The sequence below is a fragment of the Leopardus geoffroyi genome, chromosome A3, assembly GCF_018350155.1.
Source record: "Leopardus geoffroyi isolate Oge1 chromosome A3, O.geoffroyi_Oge1_pat1.0, whole genome shotgun sequence".
Lineage (NCBI taxonomy): Eukaryota > Metazoa > Chordata > Mammalia > Carnivora > Felidae > Leopardus > Leopardus geoffroyi.
The window spans coordinates 25,197,495-25,221,044 of record NC_059336.1 but is presented as its reverse complement, the minus strand read 5'-3'; the positions used below and the strand labels follow the sequence as shown (position 1 = coordinate 25,221,044).

At 45.2% G+C, this 23,550-nt stretch overlaps 1 protein-coding gene across 1 annotated transcript in view; it reads left to right on the top strand.

Annotated features, from left to right (window-relative positions):
* Nucleotides 1-16,745, top strand: part of CHMP4B (charged multivesicular body protein 4B) — a 54,953-nt gene extending 38,208 nt beyond the window's left edge. Inside the window, exons 2-5 of the mRNA XM_045444857.1 lie at nt 10,977-11,154; nt 13,354-13,468; nt 14,549-14,675; nt 15,878-16,745. Coding sequence (XP_045300813.1) covers nt 10,977-11,154; nt 13,354-13,468; nt 14,549-14,675; nt 15,878-15,942 — 485 coding nt within the window. The 3' untranslated portion in view covers nt 15,943-16,745. The remainder of the gene's footprint in view (nt 1-10,976; nt 11,155-13,353; nt 13,469-14,548; nt 14,676-15,877) is intronic.
* Nucleotides 16,746-23,550: the final 6,805 nt, after the last annotated feature.

Sequence of the window (23,550 nt, the reverse complement as noted above, 5' to 3'; positions counted from 1 at the left end):
ACAGGGTACCTGGCTTGGATTCTTTTTAGCCATTACCTCTAACTTTGTGACTTTGAACAAGTTGTTGAACCTTTGGTTGCCTGTCTTTAGATTAGGAATAACCTTAACTGCCTGAAGGTAAGGGATTGTTCCAGATAACTCGTAACTGTTTCTTCCAGACCTAAGATGAATGTCTAGTGTTATGGGGTAGTCAGGACATGTATATGAATAACATGGCCATGTATATGTTAGTGGAAAGTGGTGAGCACCGAGGTGAACTAGAGAGTGTGTGCCCTTTCTAAAAGGATAGCTGCTACTTAGTTATGTTGGATTGTTGCCAGAAAAATTGCAGTATCGAAAGGAAGCCAAAAATCTGGATATTTGTGTGAAATATGTAACATTCAAATTTATGTATTAAGACATGGGACAACTAAGACATATCTGTGGGCTGCATTGGTACTCAGTTTCCATTTCTGACAGCTGCTTAAATAAAATTCTGTGCCCTGACCAGCATACAGAAAAGAACCTTGACCTAGGATCCCAAAGCACAGGCTGCCTGACTGTGGCCCTCAATAACTAAAGGCAGATCACTTTCCTTCCTGGGATCCTAGTACCCCCATCTGGCCCTGAGTTACCCAGTCACAAGAGTTACTCTCTGGATGTTTGCTGTGTCTGGGAACTGAAATGGGGCTTCTTCCTGCCTGAATTGAACCCAGCTGCAGCAGACCCTGAAAAGCCATCAGCTGCCCTTTTTGGAACAAAAGGGAGCAGCCTCACAGGCCTTTGCACTGCTACCCTGGGTGGACTTCCCTTGGCCATCTTTTCTTCTTGCTTATGGCCTAGGCTACTCCCACTGACCTAGTCTGGAACAGTCTATTGCTTACTCTGAGTCTCTGCTACTTCCCCTCAGATGTAGTCACAAGGGGAGGTCCTAGGCTCACTGTCACTTAAACAGGCCCCTGGACTCTGGTTTTAAATTTCTAGGCATTGGGGCGCCTAGGTGGCTCAGTTGGTTAAGCGGCCGACTTCAACTCAGGTCATGATCTCACGGTTCATGGGTTTGAGCCCTGTGTTGGGCTCTGTGCTGACAGCTCAGAGCCTGGAGCCTGCTTTGGATTCTGTGTCTCCCTCTCTCTCTGCCCCTCCCCCGCTCACACTCTGCCTCTCAAAAATAAATAAACATAAAAAAAGAGAAAAATTTAAAGTTCTAAGCATCATGGGGTGCCTTGGGGTTGTGAGTTTGAGCCCCATGTTGGGTATAGAAATTACTGCCCCTCCCCTGCTCATGCTCTGTTTCTCTCTGTCTCTCAAATATAAATACACGTTTTAAAAAATTAAAAAAAGAAATTACTTTAAAAAATAAAATAAAATAAATACAAATAAAGTTCTAGGCACTCCACTGGGAGTTAATACAGGAAAAAAAACATAAGCAAGTGACAGAAGTTTGAGAAACTTTACCAAGTTCTTATAGCTATGGTCCCTGAGTCTTCTAGAATATAGAGGGAAGGTCATTTTAGGTTCTGGGGAAAAGATCTAGAGGATATTATGGGGTGAGAGGACAGAGGGCAGAGCCCACTGGCCTCAGAAGAAATGACAGGGCAAAGTTGGGCATGATGAAGTACCCCCATCTCTTTTCCTTGTGTCAGTGCTATTAGGGGCACAGAAGTGTAGGTTCCACTCTTTAGGAGCTTGTGGTCTAGGGAAGACACAGGGCAGGCATGAGGGAAAAGATATTCTTTTTTTTTTTTAATGTTTATTTATTTTTGAGAGAGAGAGAGAGAGCACATGTGAATAGGGGAGGGGCAGAGATAGAGGGAGACAGAGGATCCAAAGCAGGCTCCATGTTGCAAGAGAGCCTGATGTTGGGCTCAAACTCATAAACTGTGAGATCATGGCCTAAGCCGAAGTCAGACGCTCAATCAACTGAGCCACCCAGGCACCCCGAAGCAGATATTCTTTAAAACAGAAAAACTACTCATTACAATCTCCCCATTTATGTAGAATTGCCAACCTAAATGCAGAGGAGCTAATAAAATGGTTGGACTTTAGCACATGTACCTTTAACCAATTTAAAATCCAGTAGGAAAAAAAAAAATTGTCTTTTCAGCCAAAGGCTTTTACTGCCTACCCTCATGGATTACCAATTAGTCAAGTGTTTCTGGGCAGACTGAGCTGCCTCTGGATGCCTTTGGTGCCAGGCTACTAGCTTGTGGAATCTGTTGTGTGGGGAAGGCACAGGAGGCTCTCAGATCCCCAGGCTCAGGCAAAAGCAGGCCACCTGCCTTCTCAGTGCAGGGTAGATAGATGTTCTCCATGGAGTAAGAACACACTTTGCAGATAGGCAGCCTGGCATTGATCTCAGGCCTCTCACTGTGTAACCATATGACTTGGCAGGTGTTAAACTCTTTGAACCTCAATTTTCATATCGGTCAATGGGGCAATAACAGTACCTACTTTATAGGGTTCTTGGGAGGATCCAGTGAACATGTAAAGCACCAGTCATGGTGCCTGGCACCCAGGAAGCCACTTATAAATGTTAGCTGCTGCTCTCTATTATATTTTGCTCACTGATCCACAGCTGCAACCCTTTCTTGGAGAGACGCACTGGGCTAAGGGGAGGAACAGGATAGAGAAAAGAAGATACAGAGATTCCCCCGAGAGAATGTCAGGCATAGGCAAGGAGAGAGAGGCAGAAATTTAAAGAAATGAGCAAGATGGAGAATGCTCGCATTTATTGAGTATTTTCAGAGAGATTATCTTTCTCATTCATCTTTGGGGTAGTGTTATCCATTTTCCATTTGATGAAGAGGTGAAATAACTTGAGAGGTGAAATTACTTACTGCAGTCCAGCGTCAGAGCCAGGATTCTGCCACCAAGCCTCACAGTCTTTTCTTTGTGCCCCTTGCCACTACACATCAACCAGGACCAAGGATGATGAAGCTTATGTTGGCTAAGTAATCAAGGTGGTTTTAAATTTTTTTTTCCCCAAGCTATCCTTTTTTTTGGAGGGGGGGAGTAGGTGGTGATCGTGGTGGTTCTCTTTCTGTTAAAACAGGCTCTGAGAATTCCTGCAGTTAAGAATAATACCAATGACCACTTATTAAGCACTTGGCATGTCTGGCCCTGTGCCAAGTGCTTCACAAACATATCTCATTTTAATCCTCACAGTGATTCTATGAGATGAATATTATTATCTGAGGATTAGTGAAATTCAGTAATTTGCTCAGAGTTTACTTGATAATGGAACTGAAACTTACAGCTGAACTGCTAGACTCTCTAAATGACCATGTTAACTTGACATGACCCAGCATTTCCTAAGCTTGTTTGAAGGTGTCTTATCCTGCCTTTATCTGACTTTTGCAGAACATATTTTCTATGTGCTGTTTAAATGATTTGGAACAATTTGATACTCTGTTAGATTGTTGATTGGGGGACTTATTTCTTTTATCTTTGTCCTGTTAAGCAGATAAGGGGCTTCTTTCTGTCTCTCTAGGATTTTTCCTTGCAGTGAGTACTGTACTCCCTGTGTGTTTGCTGATGAAGTCAGCAGGGTTTCAGACTCCACTTTCCTGGTCATGCACAAGTACTTATTTTACCATCTCTAAATGGAGTGCATTAGCTCCAGGCCACGGAGAGCAAATTAGGGGAATGGGGAGATACATCACAGAGAAGGAGGCTGCTCTGAAAAATGCTGCCTGTACCTCTCGCCTGTACTCTAGCCGTGTGGGCTTAATAAATACAACATTCCAAGGCTTTTGCAGGATGTGGCCCTCTTTTTCACAGGTGAGCCTGAGATATTGAGTGATGATGATGAACACAAAACAGCCTCTGTTTGGGCTTAAAGGCACATTTGGGTTTCTGAGACCTTTCTGTAGCCCCTGTAGACCCAGGCTATTGCTATTCCTGCCACTTCGATACAGGGTAGAAAAATGAGAGCCCATCCAGGCCCCTTTTTCTGCAGCTGTGGACAGGATCCACAGCATCCATGTAGGGGAAATATTCTGGAACCAGGAAGATGTTACACCTTTTTTCCATTAATTTTTCTTTTTCTTCTAACTGGGGACTTAGGAGAGAATATTGGTAGCTTTATTTATTTTTCAAGATTTTATTTTTAATCTCTACACCCGAGATGGGGTTCACACTCACAACCCTGAGATCGAGTTGTGTGCTCTACCGACTGAGCCAGGCAGGTGCCCCCAGCATGAGCTTTTAAATGAGGTTTGCAAAGGGCAGAATTTGGAAATTGGATGGAAGACCATTAGGAGATTGTTTTCCTTATGGTGGGGAAACTGCTGGTTTACTTGTAGCAACTTGATTTGGAGATAAGAGAGTCAAGGTGGTAGAAAGAGCCCTGGCTGCAGACCTGGGTTCTGGTTCTTTCTTTAATTCCCTATATGATCCTGACAAGCTGTGTCACCTTTTCTGGGCATCATTTTTTCTCAGTTCTCTAATGAGACAGGTTGGACATAAGTATTTCTGTGAGTTCTTCAAGCATGCAGCCTTCCCCCTTTTGATGCCAAAGTTGGAACTCATTTGGTCGGGTTTGGTGGGACATCTGATGCCATGGGGTGCGGGATGCTTACTGATAACCATCCCTGCAGGAGGATGGCTTTCTTTGACATTGGTGATCAACTGGGTTGTTTTGACTTTGGGTCTTTTCTTGCCCACATACACAGGGTAGATGACAGGTAACCCCAGCCATGACTAGTGGCTTAAAGGCCAGATGTGGTTTTCTTGGCTGAGGGTATCCTGAACAACTGAGGCTTTACTCATGGGCATGATGAGCAGGGAGCATCTGAATGATGGCTGGAGGCAGGCAAAGCAGGGCTCCCTCAGCTTCACTTAGCTGCCTGCCTGCCAGTAGCCCTGCCATGATCAGACTGCTGAGTGTTCTTCAGAATTCCCACTTAGTGTTGCATCTGTGTGTAGGTGTCCTCTGGAGTATGTTTGTGTTTGCTGTGTAGTTCATGCTGAGAGTGGGAAAGGAACTGCACTCTCCTCCTTCCCTCCTAGTCCATGTATCTTTTGCTTGATGAATTCAGATGTGGAATCTTGGGTCTTTGAAAGGACTGTAGACACCATCATTCATTCATTCAGTGAGAGGTTATTAGTAGGCCCTCCTTCCAGCCATTGCCTAAATCTCTCTGTATTAGTCACTAAGCATACAGTTACGACTTTTTAGCATCTGTGGAGATGCCCTGGGCTCATGGCCCCTATATTGAATGCCCCCAGATCAGAGCAGGCAAACTTGCCCTCCTTAGCAACTCTTCAAAGAGAAGTCAGATCTGCCTTTGCCTAAGAGAAAGGAGCATCCTATCTAGTTGTATTGAATTGATGTGTTCTCCGAAAATGGTTTCTGTACTGTCACCAGCAGGTGCCTTACAGAAGGAGTTTCCAGTCCTGGGTGAATGCATTTTCAACTGCTCTCTTTCATAGGGTATCTCTTCTGTATTTTTCCTCCAAATAGCTGTTTAGAGTGTCTAATGAAGCAACTGTCTGGAGACCAATGTTTATTTCAACATGGTTGGAGTTGTTTTTGCTTCAGCTTTCAGAGCCAATAAAGCTGGTTATTAGATTCTGTAATTGCTGCTGTAATTACTCTCTTGGAACCGGCAAAGGCATAATTAAATATGGAGATTCCAAGGACTATTTTTTTCCATCTAAAAGCAACCTCTTTAACTTCTATTGGCCTGAGTTAGATTTTAGTTGTTTGTTGTGTTGTTCTTAAAATTTTGTTTTATTTTAAGTAGGCTCCACATCCATTGTGGGGCTTGAACTCTCGATCTTGAGATCAAGAGTCACATTCTCCACCAACTGAGCCAGTCAGGTGCCCCTAGATTTTAGTCGTTAAAGCTGCTGTACTTATGAATGACGCTAGGGTTCTTTGGCAGAAAAGGGATTTCTTTGGACACCTCTTTATTTGGTTTAGATAAACTCCTTGTTAACCCAGTACTTTTTTTCCCCTTTACCCCCCATTTTATTGAGATATAATTGACTTAACATTGTATCAGTTTTAGGTATACAACATAATGATTTGATGTATGTGTGTATTGTGAAATGGTTACCACGATAAGTTTAATATCCATCACCTCACACAGTTGTTTGTTTTTTCTTGTAATGAGAACCCAGTACTGTTCTTGTTTTTGTTTTTTAACCCAACCGTTAGGAATTTAGAGACATATAAAGTAAGACATTAAGAGCCAGCATATATTTATGTAAAACATGGGGTTTGGCCCTTTAAACTTTGGCTACTTATAGAAGTAAATTTCTGGGGGCACCTGGGTGGCTCAGTTGGTTAAGCCTCCAACTCCTGGTTTTGGCTCAGGTCATGATCTCACTGTTCGTGAGATTGAGCCCCACATTGGGCTCTGTGCTGACATTGTGGAGCATGTTTGGGATTCTCTCTCTCCCTCTCTCTCTGCCCCTCACCTGCTCATGCAGGCACACACTCTCTTTCTCTCTCTCTCTCCAAGTAAATAAACATTTGGGAAAAAAGGAGAAAAAAAAAAGTAAGTTTCTGTGGTCAGAAATAAGGTTGGGATGGATGATATTTTACTTTTAAGTGTAACTGTGCAGGAAAAGTGGCACTTTGCTCCTTTAATTTGGCCTAAGTTATACTTCACCACTGTGCCACACTGTTTCTAAGATACAGAGTAGTTTAAGTGCTGTGAATATTTATGTTTATATATCTTGTAGCCCAAATGGTGACCCCATGTCTAATTTCAAGATTACTTTACTCATGAACTATGTATGAAGGGAGAAAATGAATTAAGTACCCCTTCTCTTTGAAATTTTTAACTGGTTGAGAGGTACACACAGGATTAGATTGGGATATATAAATCAAATGTCCTGCCAGACACCATCCTGGAGAGTTTGCTACATGGAGAGGAAGAGACTGTGTGAACCCTGCAGGCAGAATGGGAACCCTGGAGAGCAAGGCTCTGCTCAGGCCTTTTTTCCAGTCTCAGGACACACTTTTCCGTGAGAAGAGAGGGTAGGGCATGTGATTATAGAAGTTCCTGCAGGAGGAATATAGGGAAAGAATCCTGCCAAATGGTCATTTTAGCCAGTGTTTCGATGAGACGTTATCATTTCTCCTTTGAGTCAGAAGTACACAAGTGATAAAATGTGGGTGCATCACACATGAAGAACCTTGCATAAAATACATGAAAAATTTAAATACAGATGAAATTAGAGATTCGGTTTAATATGTATGAAACACTTACTATGTACTAGCCACTGTGCTGGTCTGTAAACATGAAAAATATAAACATTTCATTCATGGGGGGACCCTTGCTTACCTCCCTGGTATGTTTGGGTATTTGCTTCCATATCATTTATCGCTTAGAGAAGTTTAGAAGTAGGGTGGAGATCAGAGAAATGTAAGATTAGCATGTAAGAAGTCAATGCCAATTGAAAATATAGTAGAAAAAAAGTTAAAGCAGTTCTAAATCTGTGATGTTAATAGGGAAAGAATAAATTTGATTTTAAAAATCAGAATGTGGGGCGCCTGGGTGGCTCAGTTGGTTAATTAAGTGTCCAACTTCGGCTCAGTCACAATCTCACAGTTTGTGGATTTGAGCCCAGCATCAGGTTCTGTGCTGACAGCTCAGAGCCTGGAGCCTGCTTCGGATTCTGTGTCTCCCTCTCTCTCTGCTCCTCCACTGCTCATGCTCTGTCTCTCAAAAATAAATAAACGTAAAAAATTAAAAAAAAAAAATCAGAATGTATGGGGAAGTTGGTGCTAAACCATTCATGGACCACCTGCTTCTTTCTGGGTTGGGGTTTTGTATGTAGCACAACAGCTCCCTCGCTGCCATCTGTTGAAAGTCAGCCCTCAATACAAGAGTTCATTAAAAAAAAAGAAGAAGAAGAAGAAATTTGTTTTTAAACTGAAAACAAAACAAAAAAATCAGAATGTAGCTGACTGTATAAAATCAAGGCCTCTGCTATACTCAGAGCACCGAAAAGCAAGGCAGATGTGTCATCTCATTGTTCATGCTTAAGAACTGTCCCAGTGTCACTTGCCATCATTCTGAGCCTGTGTGGGCAGAGCAGAGGCCTTGGGGTTTATGCAGACCAGTGGTTGAACCCTCCCCTCCACGCAAAATAGCAGTGTGACTTGGATGAGTCGCTTCACCTTTCTCAGCTCCAATCTCTTTGTTAAGTAAGAAGGTGGCCAGCACTGCCACAACCATCTTGTTTACTTACCACACAGCAGCCAGTCAGACAACCTTGTTCACTTTACTCATGAACATGGCAGACAAGTTTTTATAGGCTGGGGTATTCCATGGGTGATGGGGATGGCTGAGGTGGACCTGGGAAAGAGGCATCTGTGGTCTGAGAAGGTTTGAGAATCATTTGTTGATTAGAATGTGTCCGAGTTTCTGTGGAAAGGCAGCATGGCACTAAGGAAAACACAAGGAAACAGCTCCGGGCCCTGAGCACTTACATACCAGGAGATCTTCCCTCTGTCGTGATGTTCAGTGGCAAAGGGCTCCCAGAACCTGACCTGTGGTGAGAACCCCAGTCCCTTGCAGGATCTTACCGGCTACATTAAATCACATGGAGGCTTTGTCTTCTGGGTACAGGTAGATGTTGAGGGTTTTTAAGCAAAGGAATGGTGTGGTTGGATTTGCACTCCCTCTTCTGTGTTTCCACGGTCTCCTTGACACTCTTTGCCGGACTAGATGACTCCTCCAGGGCAGGATCCTACCTTTTTCATTAAATGCGAGGTGCAACAGAATGGCAAAGCATGGACTTTGGAGTTCCGCACTTGCCTTAATCTCTTATGTCACTTACTACCAGGTAACCTGAGTTTGAACCTTAGTTTCCTCGTCGGCTAAAAAGGGTGGTCTTTTTTTTTTTTTAACGTTTATTTATTATTGAGAAACAGAGAGAGACAGAGCATGAGTATGGGAGGGATAGAGAGAAGGGGAGACAGAATCTGAAGCAGGCTCCAGGCTCTGTGCTGACGGCTCAGCGCAGAGCCTGACGTGGAGCTTGAACTCACAAACTGCAAGATCGTGACCTGAGCCCTGAGCCGAAGTTGGACGCTCAATCCACTGAGCCACCCAGGTGCCCCAGAGGGTGGTCATTTCTACCTTAAAGAGTTGCCGTTTTGTGAGGTACTTTTATAGCATGTATGACTTAGTATTAGCAGCTGAAGGGGTTCATTCAGAGGAGTCTTGGGGACACCTGGGTATGACTTGAAGTCATAGGCCATTCACACAGGAATCAAGGGAAATAGGTTGAATGGCTTGTCAGCATTTTGTTTTTAATGTTTATTTTTGAGAGGGAGGGCATGCACATGGGGGGGAGGGGCAGAGAGAGAGGGAGACACAGAATCCAAAGCAGGCTCCAGGCTCTGAGCTGTCAGCACAGACCCCGACACAGGGCTCAAACTCATGAACCGTGAGATCATGACCTGAGCTGAAGTCAGACGTTTAAACGACTGAGCCACCCAGGCGCCCCATTTGTCAGCTTTTAAGTAGGCACATTTCATTGTTCTTCAGATTTTTTGCCGTTTTTCATTAGCCTGCTTTATGCTTTGGCTGGAGGAATTTTCCTGGTGGTTTTGTTTGCTGCTTTTAGAGGAAGTATGGACTGCTTATGTGCAGGCCAAGGGCATTTTCCCTTGGCAAATGGTTTTAAGGATGTAATCCTAGGCTAACAGGGAGCATGAGTGAAAGGAGCATGGAACCTATTCATGTGACATGTGGAGAAACCACAGCCCTGTAGGGAGGGCAGTTGCATGTCTCTGAGAGCCCGCCAGAGATGGTTGTGGTCTGGAACTCAGGGACATGGGGAGTGTGTGTGTGGGTGCATAATATGTGTGTCCGTATGTGTCTAAGGCTAGCACTGTCCAGGCCAAGGTAGGGCTGGGCAGCTTCCCGGACCCAGCCCATTTCTTATGTTTAAGTCTGTGGTGAGCCTTCTTTCTGGCTTTGATAACCATCTAAGATGTATACTAAAGATACTTTCTGGTGGAAAGCAGGGAGACAGTAAGGGGAACAAAACCCGGGTTGAGAGTAGGGAGATGTGCTTTTGGCTCTTGCTCTGCCGCAAATGCACCTGGTCAAATTGCTAACCCTGACTGGATCCAGGAACCAATGATCCAGGAAGCATAGACAGATGCGTAGACAGAAGCATAGACATGCCAGGAGGCATAGACAGATGATGACATTGACTTGACCAAATGGTCAGACTCTAGATTTGTCCCTGATAGGGAGTTCGGTCTTTTTATTTTAGTTGTGTTTTGTTTTCTGTGATAGAGAATGCTATAGTAACCATCTTTAGGCATGAGGATTTTTGCTTTTGTTGAATACATTTCCAGAAGGAAATTACTGGGTCATAGGGCAGGAACATCATTATGGCTATTGTTATATGTTGCCATGTTGCTTTTCAGAAGCAGTGTATCAATTTACAGTTGTCAGCTATGCGTGAGAGAGCATTTTAACCCCAACTGATCCAGTATTTAGTATAGTAATTATTTATTGTTTTTATAATTTAGTTAGCATAAAATGATACTTTAAAAGCTGCTTTATAATAATTAGAAGTGGTGTTTTCTGGGTGTCCGTTCTGTTTAATGTTGTGCTAGGTGTTTACATATATTATCTCATTTACTCCTCACAGTGAACCTATCAGGGAGGCACAGTAGCTCACCTAAGTCTGTGAGCTGGGGTTTGAACCTAAGGCAGTATGGCCTCAAAACGCAGCCTCCATCTGGGTGCCTCTCCATTCTTTGATTTGTGGGGGTGTGGTTACACAGTGTGAACTTTTGCTTGTGTGCTTTGCTGCATTTTGAAGTATGTGAATTTTGTATAGTTTTTTTTAGAAAATTGAATGTGCTCTTTGCATAGAAGAGATTATTAACCCTGTGTTATAGTGAAAGCAGCAACTGAGGTGCATCTACTATAATTAGGGAGAAGACTCAAGTGAACTCGAAGATATTCTGATCTGGGCTCTCTGAAACCCTGTTTTCTCCCCCCATGCAGCTGCCCTCCAGGCACTGAAGCGCAAGAAGAGGTACGAAAAGCAGCTGGCGCAGATCGACGGCACACTATCAACCATTGAGTTTCAGCGAGAGGCCCTGGAGAACGCCAATACCAACACGGAGGTGCTCAAGAACATGGGCTATGCTGCCAAGGCCATGAAGGCTGCACACGACAACATGTACGTGGTCACCCACTGGTGGGGTGGGCACCATGTGGCAGGGCAGTGCTGGCCCTGGAATGCCTCAATCCCAGGACAAGGCCTTAGGCAACCCCTTGACTTACCCATTCAAACATCTGAATTTGTATTAATTTGCATTCTTTTTTGGAACTCCTAAAATGGATCCTGTATCCTGTTGCCTATAGAAGCAGATCACATGGAATGAAACTGTATTTCTGAGTAATTCAGAGTTAACTGTGATGAGCAGAGTTTCTTGCTGGAAAGGTCCTTAGAAAGTCCTCTTGCCCAGGCCTCTGATTATCAAGGGGGACGCTGTGTCCCAGAGAGGGGAAGTGACTTGCCCCGGGTTATATGTGAGCTTGGATAGAACTGGGATTAGAATCGCTGTCCAGGGCTTTTTCCTGATGCTGTAGGGATCCTGAAAAGATTGGTGCTTCTGAGGACTTTGGTTCTCTCTGTTTTTACATCTGCCTTCGATGGAATTTTCTGGCTCCCCCCTTGCTCTGTCTTTGGCTGTCATATTAACAATGTTCTTGGGCTCAGTTGAGCATGCAACTCTTGATCTCTGGGTTGTGAGCTTGAGCCCCATGTTAGGTCTAGAGATTACTTTAAAAAATATATCTGGGGGCGCCTGGGTGGCGCAGTCGGTTAAGCGTCCGACTTCAGCCAGGTCATGATCTCGCGGTCCCCCCGCGTCAGGCTCTGGGCTGATGGCTCAGAGCCTGGAGCCTGTTTCCGATTCTGTGTCTCCCTCTCTCTCTGCCCCTCCCCCGTTCATGCTCTGTCTCTCTCTGTCCCAAAAATAAATAAATGTTGAAAAAAAAAAAATTTAAAAAAATATATCTGTAAAAACGATGTTCTTGACCTGAGCAATCCTTCCCTTATGTGGCTACTTCTCACATACAGTGGCCTAAGAAACTAGATAGCCACCCTTGTTATAGTTGTAATTAAAGGCCAGAGTAACACTAGACTCCAAATGAGAGCCTCTCCCATGAACAAAATTCTGCATTTGTTGCAGTGCTTGGACTTGGATCATATATTTGGGTACTTGAAGCCCTTTTTTACTTCCTTGGGGTACTTAGCCATGTTCTAGAACAGGGTTTGGCAAGATGCCTCCTATGGGCCTGCCACCTATTTTAGTAAATAAAGTTTTATTGGAACACAGTTGTGCCCATTAAGTTACATACTGTCTATTTGGCTGCTTTTGTGGTATACAGCAGGTTTGTGACAGAGTTTGTATGGCCCACAAATTCTGAGATACTTGCTCTTTGGTCCTTTATGGAAAAAGTCTGCTGATCTCTGCTCTAGAAATGTGGGGTTGCAGGAAAAGTAGCCTTTAAATAAGTGAAGTATTGGGGCACCTGGGTGGCTCAGTCAGTTAAGCGTCTGACTTTGGCTCAGGTCATGATCTCACGGTTTGTGAGTTCAAGCCCCACATCAGGCTCTGTGCTGACAGCTCAGAGCCTGGAGCCTACTTTGGATTCTGTGTCTTCCTCCCTCTCTGCCCCTCCCCAACTCATGCTCTGTCTCTCTCTCAAAAATAAATAAAACATTAAAAAAAATTTCTATGTTCTCCAAGATGCCCAGCAGAGAGCACGTCCCAGTGAACCACTATGCATACTTTGAAATATGTGTGTGTTTATTATATTGATTGTTTATTTATAAGATTGATAGTATATAGAAAATAATTCTATATGTTTGCCTTTCTTTTGGAGCCCGGTGGAGGCTCATAAGTGGATTTGAGTAGATGGGGAGGAACTGTCAAGTGACACAGCTATATTTTATGATTTGTGATTTTATCTCCCCCTGTGCGGTGTTAGAGTTGCCCTTGAGCTTGAAGAAGAGCTTATTGGCCCAGGAGTTAAAGTCCTGTAGTCTCATTTGACATGTTTATTACTAGCTTACATGAGAGATCGTGAATGTGGCATCTACCTTTGCTAAGCCTTATTTCCTTAGGGTGTTGGGAGTAGATGATGTCTAAGAATACTTCCATCCTCTTGATTCTGTGCTTCTCTCTTTTAAAAGGGGGAGGAAGACAATAAAGACAAAGAAGTAATTCCTCACAGGGAATAATTGTAGCGGGTATAGAGGGTAGCGCTAGGAAGCAGATTGTGTGCAGTGGGGTTTCTCTTCCTGCCTCGTAGGCCCTCTTCACACAGACTGAATGTCTAATATTATGTCTGTCCATCTCGTTTGAAGGGACATCGATAAAGTTGATGAGTTAATGCAAGATATTGCTGACCAGCAAGAACTTGCAGAGGAGATTTCAACAGCTATTTCAAAACCTGTAGGATTTGGAGAAGAGTTTGATGAGGTGAGTGGTTTCATGCAGTTCTCACAAGTTCCACAAATGACACCCAAGCCACCTTTTGATGTGCTGTTGAAGGCTCTCCAGTAGGGTGTATGTGGTTTGGAAATCACCAGTTCTCATCCCTCCAGAGACTTGGACATAAACAGGGCATGGTATTAACTCTCCCTAATTCTGGATTTTTAGAGATGCTTTCACTCTTTGGTGCAGAAGTTTAGGTTGAGTAGAGGAACCTTCATAGGGACTCCTCAGCAGGCTTCAGGTCAGTAATTGGTTTCAGTAAATAATTATCTTACACCTTTCGTGGTGGACCCTAGGCTCAGAGCTGTGGCAACTGAGGTGACCATTCCCTGGTACAGGATTTGCCCTCAGGCAACTCTGATTTGAGGTAAAGATGAAGCCAAGGAAGGAGCATTTATATCTGACCCCTGAGGGATCCATCTGGAACTCGGCCACCTGCTGGTTTCTGCTGTAGCAATTGGGATCTTGGGTCTCTTAGCTTTCTAAAATCCAATAACAGGCCCTGTTGAAGGTATTTCGTTCTGTGTTAGATTTGAGGCCACTGAAGGTGAGGTCCTCTCCACTGGACCTCTTCATGCTGATTCCCGCGGTGTAGCTGACAGTACAGCCTTTGGCTTTCACCTGTGGCTCCCAGCACCAGGGTTTTCATGTTATCAGACTAAAATTTGATGGACTAGTCAAGTCATTTTCAATTCAGCAAGTATTCCTGAACATTCATGGAGTGTGCCCAGTTCTGAGATAAAGAAATAGGAATGAAAATACACGATCCCTTCTCTGAATCGCTTCTCGGCCTTTTGGCTAAGATCAAGTGTATAATCCCTTCCCTCAAAATGCTGACAGCTAGTGCAGGACCCTGGATATAGACTCCATAACTGCTTGCTGGTGTGTTAGCTTCACCAGTAGAACCATGTTTAGGGTTTGAATCACAGAGTGTGGACCTGGAGTTCATCTCTCTTCTGACCTTCGAAGGGGTGTGTGTCCCCTGAGCCATCAGGAAAGAGGTACTGCTGCAGGGGCTAGGATTCCCAGGGACATCTCTCTCACTCTTGTGTTTCCTTTTACCAGGATGAGCTCATGGCAGAATTAGAAGAACTAGAACAGGAGGAGCTAGACAAGAATTTGCTGGAAATCAGTGGACCCGAAACAGTCCCTCTACCAAATGTTCCCTCTATAACCTTACCATCAAAACCCAGTGAGTACTTCTTACCCAGTCATGACATATCCCTGATGCCATGTGGTGGTGTCAGTTTGGGTCCTGAGTTTGCCCAGGATTGAGAACCACATAAAATCTGTTCTGACGGCCATAGAGACAACGTCACCTGTGTTTTCCTAGTTTTTCTCTAGAACAGGGTTTTTTAACCTCGGCACTATTAACACAGTCAGGTAATTCTTTGGGTTGGGGGAAGGGGGTTGTTTTATGCACTGTGGATGTTTATGCAGCACCCCTGGGCTCTGTCCTCTCCAAGGTGTGACAACCAGAAATGTCTCCATACTGCCATATGTCTCCTGCAGAGTATGTGGGGGTCACCCCCAGTTGAGAACTATTATTCCAGAATGATTTTTCCTATGTCACCAAACAAGACAAAGCTCTAGGCACTGGAAGAAGATGTGAGAGTTTAATTCCAGGACAGCTCTTACTCCGTCTAATAGCCTGTTCTGTGCACACCTATAAAAACTTAGGGCCTCAGAGGCAGCCACTGTGGGAAGGAAACTTCTTTGGCTTTTTTTAGAGACCTGGTTCTATAAAACCTTCGTTTTCTTCTGCCTGCTCCTTCTTCCCCCTCCCTCCTCCATTTTTCACCCTTGGTAGAAATATTCCACACCAGACTTCTAGAAAAGATATAGCAGTTTGATTTGTCATGGAGGGAGAACCCAGGGAGCAGTGTAACCAGGCTGTTGTCCTCTTACCTCCCACATACAGAGAAGAAATGGTCCCTCAAGTTGAGTCAGCAGCCTGTGGTGGGTTCAGGCAAAGGGGGTCCGCATCCACACACTGTTTAAGGGGCACTAGTGGGTGTGGAGAGGTGGTTCAGCCACTTAATATGGAGGGGGAGTGCTGGCAAGGATTAGATCTCCTCTGGGGTTCTTCCTTGAATGCTCTGGATGGAAGCCTCACCTGAATTCTGACAGACTCTCAGTGTAGAATCCTTCTTGTTTTGCCTGGCCTCAGTGCTGGTGGAGGGGAGGTGCTGGGAGCTGGTATGCCTGTTATCAGGAGTTTTATGCTGCAGCTTTCAGGCACAGAGAAACAGTCTGCTGATAGCTTGGCCACAAGGCTGGGTGTGAGGGCAGGGCTGTTTTGTAGACATGATGTGGCACAGCCCTGGCACCCAGCCAGAATGTGTTGAGAGCACTGTAACCAGCTTCTAAGTAGCCCTTTCTCTCTTTACACAGCCAAGAAGAAGGAAGAAGAAGAGGACGACATGAAGGAATTGGAGAACTGGGCTGGATCCATTTAACTGGTCCAATGCGGGCTGGGCCCAGACAGACTCTGGTGGCCTGTGCAGCGGGCAGGCATGTGCGCGTGTGGGGCAGGCAGGACATGGTGCAGGCAGGTTCCATCGCTCCTGAATCTCCCTCCAAAGCAGTAGGGCCACATCACTGCTCACTCTCTGCATAGCATGGTCTGCACCCAGCGGGATGGGGAGGGGGGTGGGGGGCGGGGGGTGGGTGGGAGGTGCCTGCTGTTTATAATGTTGAATTTCTGTAAAATAAACTGTATTTGCAAATCCAACATTGAGCTTCTGGACTACGCTAACTCCACTGCTGAACCTCAATGGAAAGGGTCGACCGTGTGCAGTTGAAATGATCTGAAAATGTAGCCTCTGTCCTTTTAAGTCAGTTGACTCGTCGCACATCTCTGTGAGACTTGTATGGTACTGGCAGAAGAGTCGTTTTTTAAAGCCATAGGCTTTTCCTTGTCCTTAGCTGTAATAATGCATCTGATTTGGGTTCCTTGAGAGCTGTATTTCTGTCCATCACCTGTATACTGGCCCCTGTGTTTACCACTCTGCCCACCCCTCACTCGTACTCCCCTGGTTTTTTGGAGTTTGTGACACTGATTTGAAATGAATGGTGTTCTTGAGAGCAAGTGAGATTGTAGAGTTAAATTCCAGCTATATACATTTTTCTAACATAGCTCTAAGGTCCTTGTTGCTGTTTGTGATAACTGATAGATAACTCATTGGAAACATGTGCATACATTTATATTCAGATGAAATTATGGTTTGCACTGTCTATTAAATATCTCAATTAATTTTCATACTTTGCTGTTGTGTTCAATCAATCTGTCATTTGCTTTGGGAGTTGACTCTTTCAAGGCTAGCACGGTATCCAGTGGAGCCTGTGGAAGCATATACAAGACTTGAGCATGACGTGCATCAACAATCAGAACCAAAGAACAGAGTACGTCTTACTGGAAATGCATTTACGTTCTGGATGCCATGGATCCGTGGCCTTCATCTTGCTCAGGGATCGTCTGGGCACAGCTCAGGAGTGAATGGTTCTCGTGTAGTTCCATGTTCTTTCCTAGTTCTTCTCTGTTAGTGTCCATGAGCAATGCCAGCAGGACAGCAGAGCCTCCACCTTTTGGAAACCATGGTCTTCCCACTGACTAGTCCTACCTGGTGCATTGGTTTATTGAACCAATCTGGTACATTGGTGCACTGAAGAAAATGGCCTTTCCCATGGAGAGAAAGCGTAGGGCAGTGACTAAGAATCTAGGACACAAGTGGTAGTCTCAGGTTTGCAGTGACTCACCATGTGACCCTGGCCTGGCCTCTTCCATTCTCTCTACCTTTCTTTAGTCTTATACCCCCTAGAGAATCTGACAAACACTGTGGACCTTCTTCTTCAGAAAAGCGGACCTGGGGCGTCTGGGTGCCTTAGTCGGTTAAACATCTGACTCTTGATTTTGGCTCAGGTTGTGATCTCACAGCTCATGAGTTTGAACCCCACATTGGGCTTCATGCTGACAGTGCAGAGCCTGCTTGGGATTCTCTTTCTCCCTCTTCCTCTGCCCCTCCCCCTCTCGCTCTCTCTCTTTCTCAAAAATAAACTTTAGGGGCGCCTGGGTGGCGCAGTTGGTTAAGCGTCCGACTTCAGCCAGGTCACGATCTCGCGGTCCGTGAGTTCGAGCCCCGCGTCGGGCTCTGGGCTGATGGCTCAGAGCCTGGAGCCTGTTTCCGATTCTGTGTCTCCCTCTCTCTCTGCCCCTCCCCGGTTCATGCTCTGTCTCTCTCTGTCCCAAAAATAAATAAACGTTGAAAAAAAAAAAATTAAAAAAAAAAAAAAAAAACTTTAAAAAAATTGGACCTATGCATATTTGTTCTTAATTCTGAATGCCAATTGGCAGAATTTGAGAGGATCCCTTCTCTAATGCCCGTCCCTAAACCTCTTAAGATTAAAATCAACCTGAGTTCACAAACACTGCCATTGCTCACTGGGTACAGTGGGGCAAGTTGCCCACTTCCCTGGATCTCATTTTCCCATCTGTGAAACAAGGGGCCGGGACTAGATCATCAGAGGTCCTATTTGTGAAGTTGCTGATGCCCTGTGCCTGCCTCCTCATTTCTCATCTTCCCTGGCTGCCACACTTAGGATTGAGACTTGACCACAGTGGCTTGAAAATTCATGACTTGTATGGAGGGTGGGTCTGGCTATTCTCAGAAGTTCGTTCTTTCCATTTCAAGAAGAATCTAGTGGCAACACTTGCTGCCAGCTTCCACCTTCTCACCCTGCAGTTGGTGTAGCTCCTGGATGTCCTTTGGTGTGGGAAATCCAGAGTGGATATTCTTAAGCTTCTCATTAGTTGCCTCAGGGGCTTCTGACCCCAGGTCTGGATGAGGGGAACTCACAGACCCAACCCTCCAGCTCTGGCAGGCCTGAACCCAGGTCCAGGACAGTGTTTGGAGCTCCTCTGAGAAAGAGCTGCTTATTCCTCTTAGATGTGGGCTGTGGCAGGCCTGTGGGGTAGTGTTCAGTCATGCTTAGTCTCTCCTGCTCTCAGGAGGTTCTCAGTCCTACTATGTCAAGATTCATTGGCTACAAGCTAACAGATGACTCAGATGACTGGTGTAAACCTTAAAGTCATCTACTTACCATTCAAAACTTACTCAACAAATACTTAGCACCTACTGTGTGCCAGGCACTGTTCAAGGCAGGGAGAGTGCATGCAACAAAGTCGCTGCCCTCAAGAGAGCTGGATTCTAGTAGTCTCAGGACAAGAAGTCTTGGGTTGGTGGAGGGTTGGGTGGAAGGGCACTGGGGGAGTCTGGGTTGGAGGTAGTGCCTCAACCACGTCCTCAAGAACCAGGATCGTTGTGTCCTTCTGCTCTGCCACCCTCCATACATTAGCTTTTCCTTATCGGGCTTGCTACCTCTTGATCATTAGATGGCCTTTCATCACACACTCAGGATCTAGAAGGAGGATCAGCACTAGCCAGATTTTCTTTTGTGTCTGCCCATGTTAACAGGAGGCAAACCTTTCCCAGATGACTCCACACAAACTATCCTTCTATCTCCTGAGCCACAACTGTTGCATGGTCATTTCTTGTCGTAAAGGAGTCTGGGAAAGTGTATAAAAGGAATCTGGGACTGGACAAAAGGGTCCAATCCGGATCCTCCCGTTGGGCTGGGGGTGGAGCCTCCTGTGAGCCCATTATTCTCTGTTAGGAAGAAAGAAGGAGGGATGGTTGCTGAATTAGGTGGCACCAAGTATCTACCACACAGGCAGACACCAAAAGGCAGATGTGAGATTAGCACCATCAATTTCTTCTAAAAAGCGAATCAGATCATGATGTATTCCTTTCAAACCCTTCAATTTACCTCTACTCTCTCCTCTTCTGTGTATTGGAATTACCCAGAGAGCTTGTGAAAAATTCAAGTGTATTGGGCCCCATCCCTGATCTGGGTAGGGATCCGAGAATTTACATTTTAACAAACTCCTTGGGTGATTCTGATGTAGGGTGGACGGGATCAAGACATCAGAATGGTTCACATGAACTTTCTGTGACCTGGCCCCCATTTTCACCTCTCCCCATGACTTCCCCATATTGTTATGCAGAATTTTCTGTCTCCTAGAATATGTGCTGTCTGCTTCCCAGCCTTTACGTGGGCTCTGGTCCCTTGGCCTTCCTTTCCTGGGCACAGCTTTCCTCATTCCCGCAGGCTTTGCTGCTTCATCCTCTGCTTCCCACTTCCTCCTCTTGTTAGGATTCCCCACTCTCTCACCAAACAGTGAGGTCATCACACTTCCTGGCCCCTAGATCTGCTTGGCACAGATCGGGCCTCAAGGATGTTTGCGTGAAAGCATGTGTATGGTCAGAGGGGAATGTGCTATTGACTGGGTGTGCCAGGAGGAGGTGGAAATTGAGCTTGGGCTTGAAGAAGGAGTAAATTTTTTAATTTACTTTAAGAAAGAGAGAGTGCCTGCACACATGGGTGAGGAGCAGAGAGGGGGAGAGAGACTCCCAAGGGGGCTCTGTGCTGTCAGTACAGAGCCCAACACAGGGCTTGATCCCACAATCCCGCAAACCGTGGGATTCAGTGACCTGAGCTGAATCAGGACGCTTAACTGAGCCACCCAGGTGTCCCAGGAGTGGATTTTTTATGTGTGCCTTTGATGGATGGGGCATTCTAGACCAAGGGAACCTTATGGGGGGAAACAAGAAGGCAGTGAAGTGAGGGCTGCCTCAGGAGGATTTGACTGGAGGAAGGGCTTGCTTGAGAAGCGGTAGAACTGGAGGGATAGGTTGGGGCTCGACTGAGATCTTGAGCATGAGATTGAGGGATCTACACAGCCCTCAAAAATCAGGCAGGGGGACGCCTGGGTGGCTCAGTTGGTTAAGTGTCCTGACTCTTAGCTCAGGCCTCAAGCTCTGTGCTGACAGCGCGGAGACTGCTTGGGATTCTCATTTTCTCCCTCTCTCTCTGTCCCTGCCCTGCTTGTGTGCATGCTCACACAGACTCTCTCTCTCTCTCTCTCTCTCTCTCTCTCTCTCTCTCTCAATAAATAAACTTAGAAATGAGGCAGGGGAAGGAGGGAGGAAGGAGGGCAGATAGGAAGGAGGGGAGGGGAAAGAAAGAAAAAAAATGAGTTGCTCAGGCAATAGTTTCGGGACAAGAGGAGCAGTAGAGAAGAAGCTTTTTAGGCTGCCTTCCATTTCCCTCAGTGAAGTGAGGGTGGCAATTTTAAAGTTTATTTGTTTACTTTTGAGAGAGAGAGAGGGAAAGTGTGCACGAGTGGAGGAGGGACAGAGAGAATCCTGACTTGGGGCTCTAACTCACTTATGATGAACGAGTCAAAATCAAGAGTCAGGTGCTTAACCAACTGAGTCATCCAGGCTCCCCAAATGTGGCAATTTCAGAAACAGCAGTTACCACGGGTACAGTCCTGTGTCTATCAAGCGCAGACTAGACAGTGGGCTGGTGTGTGGGCAGCAGCAGGCCAAGACGTAGATGCCAAGGGCACAGGGCTCTGGGGTCTGGCATATAAGGTTCAGATCCTGCCTCTGTAGCACAAGGATTCTGTGGGCCTAGGGAGGTGACTTCATTGCCTTAGCCTGTTTCCTCATCTATAATGTGCAGGTAATAACACACCTGTCTGTTTTGGTCTTCTAGTGCTGCCATAACAAATGACCACAAACCAGCTGCCTTAAAACAATATAAATCTATTCTCTCGCAGTTTAAGAGGTCTGAAGTCCATGGCTTTCTTCTGCATGTTTCTGTGTATCCTTTTCTATCTCTTATGGGACACTCATCATTGTTAGGTCCCCCCTAATTCAATATGATCTCATCTTGATCCTTACTTGAATTACATCTGCACAGACCCTATTTCCAAATAAGTTCCCATTGTAATACTCTGGTTTCTCTTCAGATCGTATAAATCTTTTGTCTTTTACAAATAAGTTCCCTGCACTGCAGAAGAAACAATCAACAAAACTAAAAGGCAGCTGACAGAAAAGATATTTGCAAATGACATATCGGATAAAGGGCTAGTATCCAAAATCTATAAAGAACTCACCAAACTCCACACCCGAAAAAACAATCCAGTGAAGAAATGGGCAGAAGACATGAATGGACACTTTTCCAAAGAAGACATCCAGATCACCAACAGACACATGAAACGATGCTCATCCTCAGGGAAATACAAATCAAAACCACACTCAGATACCACCTCACGCCAGTCAGAGTGGCTAAAATGAACAAATCAGGAAACGATAGATGCTGGCAGGATGTGGAAAAACGGGAACCCTCTTGGACTGTTGGTGGTATTGCAAACTGGTGCAGCTGCTCTGGAAAACAGTGTGAAGGTTCCTCAAAAAATTAAAAATAGAACTACCCTACGACCCAGCAATAGCACTACTAGGAATTTACACAAGGGATACAGGACTGCTGATGCATAGGGGCACATGTACCCCAATGTTTAAAAAAAATTTGTTTTAAATGTTTATTTATTTTTGAGAGAGAGACAGAATGAGAATGGGTTGGAGCGGAGAGGGGGAGACACAGAATCTGAAGCAGGCTCCAGCTTCTGAGCTGTCAGCACAGAGCCCGATGCGGGGTTCGAACTCACGAGCCGCGAGATCATGTCCTGAGCCGAAGTCAGACCCTCAACCGACTGAGCCACCCAGGCACCCCAAACATGTACCCCAATGTTTATAGCAAGGCTTTCAACAGTAGCCAAATTATGTCCATCAACTGATGAATGGATAAAGAAGATGTGGTTTATATACACAATGGAATATAACTTGGCAATGAAAAAGAATGAAATCCTGCCATTTGCAGCAACGTAGATGGAACTGGAAGGTATTATGCTAAGTGAAATAAGTCAGTCAGAGAAAGACAAATATATGTTTTCACTCATATGCGGCTCTTGAGAAACTTAACAGAAGACCATGGGGGAAAGGAAGGGGGAAAAATAGTTACAGAGAGGGAGGGAGGCAAACCATGAGAGACTCTTAAATACAGAGAACAAACTGAAGGTTGATGGGGGAAGGGGGAGAGGAGAAAGTGGGTGATGGGCATTGAGGAGGGCAGTTGGGATGAGAACTGGGTGTTGTATGGAAGCCAATTTGACAGTAAATGATATTTTAAAAAAAGAAATGAAAAATGTATCAAATGGCCTGAAAGCAGCAGTAATTCAATACAAAAAATAAAAAGTAAACAAAACAAAACAAATAAGGTCCCATTGTGAGGTTCCAGGTGGACATGAATTTTAGGGGACACTTCAACCCACTAGGTTGCCTCATAACTGCTGTGAGGTCATGACCTGTAAAGCACACAGCAAGGTTTAGAGAGCTCTGTGAGATAGAGGTGGGAAGCACAGGTATTAGGAGCCAGTCCCACTTACTAGATGCGAAAACTGAGGCTGTAGGGAAACTTTGGGTCCCACTGCTAATCAATGACAGAAAGAAGCAGATTAATTTTCTGTTTTGTGAAAGCCATTCCACAACTGTATTTGGGCATCTTTGTGCCAGTTCATGGTTTGGTGGGAAAATCAGGCCATCATCCTCTTCAACATCATTGCCACCACAGGCTGGGTAATCAATGTAGTGAAACCCATTGAGAAGAGGGTACCTGCCCCAGGAGGGCTTGTGAGAGGAAGCACTGCCTTAGCCAAGACTGAGGGGCATTGAGGACTCAGCAAGGGAAATGGTGTGAAAGACAGGGAGTTAGGATAGTTTTCAAAGGCATGTTCAAAGTCCTGGAGGCCACCCTGGTCTTCCGTGTGGGTCTGAGCTGGTCAAGAACAAAATCAGTAGACCTTCAGTTAAGTATTTATGAAATGAATTATAGGTGGGGAAACAAAGGTGCCAGGTACTTCAAATCCCATAGCAAAAACTGCAGAATTAAGACATGAACTCAACTCCCTTGTCTCCCTACCCAGGTCTCTTCCTGTCTGCCCTGGATACCCTGTCCTGGAGAAGCAGCTTCCTTCCTTCCTGCTAGGCTGTGTCCTGGCCTTGCTCAGACAACAGAGGAGTCAGGTAGAGCTGGGATAGAAGCCCAGAGCTTTGGGTTTCACAGCCAAGGTTCTGCACCAATCCCAGGCTAGGCTTCCATGA